Consider the following 8,927-nt stretch of genomic DNA (forward strand, 5'->3'; position numbering starts at 1 on the left):
TAGCCCATTGTGTGAGATTGTGATTGCTGCAATCAAACAAATCCCAAATATCTAATGCACTACTTGATTTCCCCGGTGGCTTAGTGATAAATCTGAAAGTTTGGGGCTTATAACGCTAAAAATCCGGTTTCGATTTCTGTGGTGGTCAGAATGCAGATAACATCATTGTGCTTAACAAGAAACGAACCGAAAACTTATTTGACATTGTACAGGAGAACGCTTTCTGTATGTTACAGAAGTATTATCGGCTCTCTTCGACAAACAGGGTCAGCCCTTGAGGGTGGGGTACGTGTGTCCCCGCATTGGGCATTCTTCCCAAGGGTCACCAAAATCCACATTGCAGTTATCAATTCTTGTCAATTTTACAGATGAGGAGACACCAAATGCAAAGTTAGAACAGGCCCCCAATTTTACTTTGGGCCGGCTCTGGGCTCTGTCGACAAATGGTATCCTCAAATACACTCTTTTCTTGTCTTGGTTTTAAGAATTATATATATATATATCATTTTAGTGGTGTAGTTCTCAATTTAGAAAAACTGTAACTTGTAATTTAAAAAAAAATTAAGTGACTTTACTGCACAAGAAGTATGTACATTTCACCATCATGTGTTTGTCCAGTTGTATATAAAAACACACCCCTCTTAAAGCACATATGTGTTTCCAAAATCGTTGAGCAGGATATATTGTTATTATTAGAGTGTACAATTTTTGTATTGTTAGAAGAAGTTAGATTATAATAATCATAACCATGAGGACCTCTTTTAACTAACTAAATTAGCTATTTCTGTTACTCTAAAAATTATAAGTTAGTTACTCTTTTAGTTATCATTAAAGAACTAAGTGTGAGCTATAACATTAATCCTAATACGGTATTCATTCAAGACGAAATAAAGCAATACTGAGACGTTACAATTCACATTTATCACTTAGTAACCAAAAGAATGATGTTCGTTTTAACACAGTTATCATTCGAGACAAAAAAACAACAACCAATACCGTAACGTTACAATTCACATTAATACATTTATCACTTAGTAACCAAAAGAATAATGTTCGTTTTAACACAGTTATCATTCGAGACAAAAAACAACAACAACAATACCGAAACGTTACAATTAATGTAATACATGTGTTACCTAGCAACCAAAAAAGGAAAGAATACTGTTTGTTTTAACCAATTATCATTCAAGACAAAAACAACAACAACAATACCGAAACGTTACAATTTACTGTAATACATTTGTTACTTAGTAACCCAAAAATAAAAGAATATTGTTCGTTTTAACACAGTTATCATTCGAGACAAAAAAAAATATACCGAAACGTTACAATTTACTGTAATACATTTGTTACTTAGTAACCAAAAAAATGAAAGAATATTGTTCGTTTTAACACAGTTATCATTCGAGACAAAAAAAGAAAAAAGTTCCCATTAATTCTAAACCAACAATCAACCATGAACGAGACAAATTCGAAACTTTAATAATTATTTCTCCAACTGAAATCATTCAGGTGAAAAACAAAGAGAAACAACGAGAAATTACAATTCTCTGCAGTACATTTATCATTTAGTAACCAAACAAAGGAAAGGATATTGTTCGTTCTAATTCAGTTACCGTTTAATGCCCAACTGTGAAAAGTTACCGTTCTTTCCACTTCAATTACAACTTAGTAACCAAAAAGGAAAAGTTACCGTTCATTCTAATATATTCTTCATTTAGTGAGCAGCAGCGAAACGTTGCCTCTTGTTATATTAATAGTGCCTAAAAATGATAATTAATTCTAATAAACTGTTATCATTTATTAAATAAAAATTAAAAGTTACCGTTCATCTTAACACGCTTATCTTTGGGTGACCAACAGTAATAAGTTATAATTTAGTGTATGTATGTTTGTTTGTTTCAAGTTAAGTACAAAGCTATACACTGGGCTATCTGTGCTCTGCCCACCACGGGTATCGAAACCCGGTTTTTAGCGTTGTAAGTCCGCAAACATACAGCTGTGCCACTGGGGGGGGGGGTAATTTAGTGTATGCTTTCTTTATTTCACCGCAAAGCTACACAGTCGCTCTGTCCACTGAGAGGACTCACACCCCGAATTTTAGCGTTGTAAGTCTGTAAACTTATTTCTGACTCACCGGGGAACATGTTTTAGTGACTGACAGCAAAGAAGAAAAAATGTTACCATGATTCTTTCTAATAAATTATTATTTTGTCGTTTATCCTAATACAGTTATCATCTGCTCCCTCGTCGGTGACTTAGTAGTAAGCTTGAAGGTTTATAATACTAAAATTCGGGTTTCGATCCTTTGCGTAGGCACAACGCACGTAGCCTATTGTACAGTTTTGAATTCAAACAGAAATTCACCTTTTAAATATTTTAAACAACTTATCATTTAGCGAACAAAAATAAAAGGTTACTATTATTTCTAATAAACTTATCACACCGTGACTAACAGCGAAAAGTCGCCCCTTCATTCTATACAGCCATTGTTCGGTAACCGAGTAAGTTAGCTAGTGCAGGTTTCGAGAACACAATCTGGAATCGCCGGTGCAACAGCAAAACTAATTCGGAACACGTGTACTGATATGAGTTCTCGAGCGCGTTAGGTATTTTATTATTATTATTTTTCCTAAATGCGTTGAAGTAAACAGAAATTGTTGTTTTTTCTAGCAGTAGAAGGATTAAAAATTGGCGCAGTTTATTTCGGGAAATTTTAATTCGGTATTTAGTTGAATGTTTTCTGTCAGCATCCACTACTCGCCCTCCAGGAGCGACCACGCCATGGGTGGGCTTTTAGTAAACATCACCTACCCTGCTGGTAGATAATCATGCCTGTTGAGTCTGTTATTGTTCTCTGATTGGTGGATTTCCAGAAAAGGATAACTTAAAGGACGGTCTAAACTGGACATGAGGTGATAAAGAAGAGTAAGAACATAACGGAACACGAAATTTTGTCGCTAGAAGCTATCGAGTAGGTAGGTACTATTTTCGAAATTTGTGTCTTAAACTAGAATTACGAAGCTTCGTGAGATATGTTTGGTTTTAAGCAGAAAGTCTTTGCTTTCTGACAACGCTCTTTATAGTATTAATGTCTATATTTAAATCGAAATTTATGTTTATCCTGTCAAAAAATAATATCGATAATCTTAAAGTATAATTAACAATGTCGGCCACACCTTGTACTTCTAAACTAATAACTATGTCAACCATACCTTGTATTTCTAAACTAATAACTATGTCACTGATACCTTGTATCTCTAAACTAATAACTATGTCAACATTAGCTTGTATCTCTAAACTAATAACTATGTCACTGATACTTTGTATCTCTAAACTAATAACTATGTCAACATTAGCTTGTATCTCTAAACTAATAACTATGTCAACATTACCTTGTATCTCTAAACTAATAATTATGTCAACCATACCTTGTATTTCTAAACTAATAACTATGTCACTGATACCTTGTATCTCTAAACTAATAACTATGTCAACATTACCTTGTATCTCTAAACTGATAATTATGTCAACCATACCTTGTATTTCTAAACTATCTTTTATATGTATTTCAAGTTTTATTTCTTATAGTTCAGTTTATACAATATTGCATTATATCAATGAGAAACAACATCATTTATTGCTTTTCAATTTTGGATTTTATGGTTTGTAGCATCGATAGTTCTGAAAATATCTTGAGATTTGACCAAGAGAAGTAAAGGCCGACCCAAAAACTCTGAAGCTGAGAATATATCTCATTTTGTGGCGACGTTTCAGGTTCCATTTCGAGTCCATCAAACACGGAGACCCAAATATCGCCTCGGAACCAAGAATAACTACAGAACAAGTCCATACAAAATTCAGTCCACAAGTTGAACACACTGTCTAAATCCAACTTAAACACTGCTTTTCCAAGAAAAAATGGCGGGAAAAATCCAAAGAAAATTCAGTCCACAAGTTGAGAAATTTACTTACTGTTATAATTGTTCCATATATTTGTTGATCTTGATACTACCGACTTTCAGTAGTTGTACAACTGAAGTTTGATGTAAGAATTCCCTTCTAGAAAAGATGGCCTTGAACATGCTGATGTTTCTTTCCCTACTTATCACAACACTCCATCCAGCAAAAACAGGAATTGACATGTTTGAAATAACTTGCACTACTCTTCCATCTCAAATTCACGTGACAAAGGAAGATTTCGATGTTATGGGAAATGTGCTACGCACATGCGAAGGAACATTAGTGACATCCAAATGTGAGGGCACATGTGAGTCTCGGGTGAAGCCTAGTGTATTAACTCCAAGCGGTTTTCTTAAGGCAAGTTTCTTTCTTTCTCTAACTATAAATTGTATAACTTCGTTTTTTATACTACTACCACAACCCTAACAATGTAGACCAGAGGATGGAAAACAGTGTTATTTGATTGTAAATTTCACTTATCTTGGCATGGCCTATTGGTTAATGTACTAAACTACCGTTTGAAAGGTCCAAAGATGGCGCCGCGATGCACTTAAACACATTCCGCACTTTTTGCTGTAGGTGAGTTATAAGAGTGATTGTCATACCGTTTTTGTTTTGTTTTAGCCGCAGCATAGCAGCTCCTAGAACGGCAGTTTTTTTCAAGTACAAATTTTTAGCCCGTAGCTCCGCCATCTCTTGACCGATTTGAGATCTAATTACAGTTTTGGACTTAGGAGATCAAATCCTTTCGATTGATTTATTTGACTACGCTCAAGGTCTCATAGATTAATTTACTCTAATATTGCCTAAAACAAATTCAATTTGAGGGTAGACTGGTATAGATTCTGATGAGTAATGAAATTTAATCGGGTATACGCGCACCCCACGCTTGGTATTGCTGGCGCACAAAAATATAGCTAAAAAAGGAAAAAAAAAGTTTCATAAATTAATTTATTCTATTCCTTCCTAAAAGAAATTCAAGTGACGCGCCTGTTGAGGATTCCCTATTGTTTTTTTTTGTTTTTTTTTGGGGGGGGGGGGTGGAGCTCCAAAGCCTTGTGTTGGCTGACGCTACTAAACTAAGTAAACTCTGGTAAGTAGTTCGTTATTGTGCACTCATAGTGCTGTTCATGTGGAAAATGCCAGATACTTTGGTTATTTCTTTATTTAAGTATATTTAATTAGATTCGTGACGTTTCTACCGCGATACTGTATATGACGATTAAAACGTCGCATTGTGTGTATTAAAAGTTTGAAAACATTGAAAATGTTTGTTTGGTGTTTTTATTCCTAAGTGACTCGACATTGAATTAATCGTATTTTAAATTTTGTAGCGAAGTAGTCTTGATTACTTTGCTAACATTATAAGCCAATATATTCATAACAGTGGTGTTAATATGTTTCAAAAAAAAGAGTAATTTCTGAGATCATTCCTTCAAATATGTAAACTGAGAATTTCTTTTGACGAATGACGTTCGTCCCACAAGTCACTGCAGTCTTTCTAATACTATTTATGACTTTCATGAAAAAACAAAATCTGGGTGGAATATGTTTATCCGAAAATATCTCCTGTGGGAGATGAAATAAGATCGCTGTGGTTAGAAATTATAACAATGATAATTTTTAAGGTTAAGCTTATCTATAAGTCTTTCAATGTTTACGGAAGTCACAAAATAAATACCTGGGCAACATTTTTACAAAAGTTCTACCATCTGTTGGGTAGTTTGTTTCTGTAATCCATTTAGATTAATTATAGCATAATGAATTTAAGTCTAACATTAATATTTGTGCATTTATTTTTTATATAATTTATTTGTCCAAATATGATCATTCCTGAACTTATAATTATAAATTTGAATTTTACAGTAACTGTAACACTTAATTGTTTGTTTCTTTGTTTGGAAAGTAAAAGTTCATCTAAATGTGTTTCCTGTTAATCAGTCACATTTTGAATGAAATAGAAATATTATGATCAAACTGGTGAGGTTAATATAGGATCTAACCTGGATCCGACCAGAGGCTAATATGCGATCTAACTTGACATCCACCAGAGGTTAATATAAGATATAATTTGGCACCAACCAAAGGTAAATATAAGTTCTAATTTAACACCCACTAGAGGTAAATGTAGGATCTAACTTGACATCCACCAGAGGTGAATATAAGTTCTAACTTGGTACCCACCAGAGGTAAACATGGGATCTAACTTGGTACCCACCAGAGGTAAACATGGAATCTAACTTGGCACCCACCGTGGCTAATGTATTCCTGAACTTTTATTAGAGGAATACTGACCTTTCCAAAATCTTCTGAATATTACACAGAAAACTGCAGTGTGGGAATTATGGGAAATAAAATCATGAAACGACATAGAAATCCAGAGATGTGTGAGCTACATCATTGGGTGGCTATCTGATATTAAATGTCGGAAAATATAACTTATATAAGTATAACTCAACATGTGTTGCCAGATCGTGATATCACAGTTGATGATTTTTGCGTATTTTCGATATTTTATTGACATTACAGAAACCAGGATTTACTAACTCCCACAAAACATATGGTGTAGACCATGTTGTTAAGATTATTAGTGAAACGACAGTGTTAAAGATGTAAATTTATTCTATTGTTCTAACTAATAACCTTCAAATCAAACATTATCTCTCAAATCCACTGTTATGTTAATCACATTGTATTCGCATATCAGAAAGAGTGTATTGCACTGATGGTATTGTTAACTTATATCGTATACACTAATTACCTTGCCGTGTAAAAACTAAGTATTTTTCTGTATAAAACCAGTGACGTAAAGAAACTACACATGCTGTTTTACTACGTCCTAACGTGAAGTTGTTGAATTTCTCTAGGAATGTCAGTGTTGTAAGGAAGCCACCATGGTCCAAAAAGATGTCCAGCTTAAAGAATGTTACGATACAGACGGACAACGATTGTTTGGGAAGACCGCTGTTATGACTATACGCCTTCAGGAACCTAAATCCTGCAACTGTTACAAGTGTGGAATGTGAATATCTATAAACAAACTGGAACTAACTCAGGACAAACAATTTACACTACATATGTTAACTTACAATTGTGAAGTAATAAAAGCTTCTAACTCAGCTGTTCTGTATTATTTTTGTTGATCCACGTGGATAATCACGATTTTTACACAATAAACTACAAATTTCATTGGTTGACGCCAGTAATCACTATGTCAAATAATACACTAGACACTTTCATTGGTTGACTCCACTAAACACTTATGAAATAATACACTAGACACTTTCATTGGTTGACTCCACTAAACACTATATGAAATAATACACTAGACACTTTCATTGGTTGACTCCACAAAGCACTATATGAAATAATACACTAGACACCTTTGTTGGTTGATCATACTGATCATTATATCAAATAATACACTAGACACTTTTATTGGTTGACCTACTAATCACTATATCAAATAATACACTAGACACCTTTGTTGGTTTATCATACTAATCATTATATCAAATAATACACTAGACACTTTTATTGGTTGACCTACTAATCACTATATCAAATAATACACTAGACACTTTCATTGGTTGACCTACTAACCACTATATCAAATGATACACTAGACACTTTCATTGGTTGACCTACTAATCACTATATGAAATAATACACTAGACACTTTTGTTGGTTGATCATACTAATCATTATATCAAATAATACACCAGACACTTTTATTGGTTGACTTACTGTATCAAATTATAATACACTAGACACTTTTATTGGTTAACCATGCTAATCACTATATCAAATAATACACTAGGAAATTTCATTGGTTAAACATACTGATCAAGCTTTCAGTAATACACTAGACACATTCATTGGTTGACTCTACTAATCAATCTGTCAGCAATACACTAGACACTTTCATTGATTGACCCTACTAATCAAGCTTTCAACAATACACTAGATACTTTCATTGGTTGAATCTACTAATCAAGCTTTCAGTAATACACTACACGCTTTCTTAGAAATGTTTAAGTTCACGTCTGTAAGTTTATTAAAAACACAATTCAGTGATTACAGAAAAAAGAATGGCTAGTTTTTTTATTGTTGTTGTTAAGCACAAAGCTATGCAGTGGGCTATCTGTGCTATGCTCATCGCTGTTATCGAAACCGGAGGACAAGAGAGTATGGAAAAAGTATGAAAGAAAGCAGTCATCGAAAGGAGGGGATTGGGTTCTGGCTCCCAAATCCCATGTTGTTGAACAAATATGAAGCAGCAGAAATTACGTTCAAGGCATAGAACATGGAAAATCTAATGAGATTGGAAGAAAAATTAAAATAACAATAACTTTTTATAGAGTAGATTAAATAAAACTGCAAGTCGTCCCATTTTGTTGTTTTAACAGAATTGCAGTCAGAGCAAAAAAATTGGTCTTAAAACTATCCGTTCCCTTACAGCCTGAGTGAAAACTAATAATAAACACGAAAATGTTAAAGTCAACTGAGAACAACTTTTCTCCCAAACTCAGCAAAGCCGAAAAAAAGAAGATAAAATCAATCTACTAGAAGAGATTTATTTAAAAAAATCCTTCAACTTACAATACGCTAAATCAACAATGAAATTTAATGGTTATAAAAGTAGTCATAATTAAACAAATCTTCGATGATCAAACATTAAAGTATACTTAAACACAGTAAACAATACCATTTGTTCACTGCAGCTATAACAAGAAACTGTGATAAAAGATTAATAATATTTTGGCACATTTATTTTTTTTTCGACCTAAGGTTGGCATTATATTAAAAAATGCATGTCCACCTTCTGCAGTTTAGAAACGTTTATGTTATGCTAAAGAAATGCTATAAGGTGTAAATAATTAGGGTATGTAGAGAATCTAAAGATACAACTCTAAAGTATAAGACCTGGCATCGGATCAACGATAAGTCTACAAACATGTAAA

At 33.5% G+C, this 8,927-nt stretch overlaps 1 protein-coding gene across 2 annotated transcripts; it reads left to right on the forward strand.

Annotated features, from left to right (window-relative positions):
- Positions 1 to 2,876: 2,876 nt before the first annotated feature.
- Positions 2,877 to 7,082, forward strand: LOC111087244 (partner of bursicon-like). Of its 2 annotated transcripts, none has more exons than XM_022393236.1 (3): positions 2,877 to 2,978; positions 4,067 to 4,320; positions 6,831 to 7,082. In XM_022393236.1, exons 2-3 carry the CDS (start codon positions 4,072 to 4,074, stop codon positions 6,987 to 6,989), a joined length of 408 nt encoding a protein of 135 aa, XP_022248944.1. In that variant the 5' UTR covers positions 2,877 to 2,978; positions 4,067 to 4,071; the 3' UTR covers positions 6,990 to 7,082. The 2 variants fall into 2 exon arrangements, with proteins under 2 accessions (XP_022248944.1, XP_022248945.1); XM_022393237.1 differs by having other exon boundaries at positions 2,953 to 2,974.
- Positions 7,083 to 8,927: the final 1,845 nt, after the last annotated feature.

The sequence above is a fragment of the Limulus polyphemus genome, unplaced genomic scaffold (genome assembly GCF_000517525.1).
Source record: "Limulus polyphemus unplaced genomic scaffold, Limulus_polyphemus-2.1.2 Scaffold1920, whole genome shotgun sequence".
Lineage (NCBI taxonomy): Eukaryota > Metazoa > Arthropoda > Merostomata > Xiphosura > Limulidae > Limulus > Limulus polyphemus.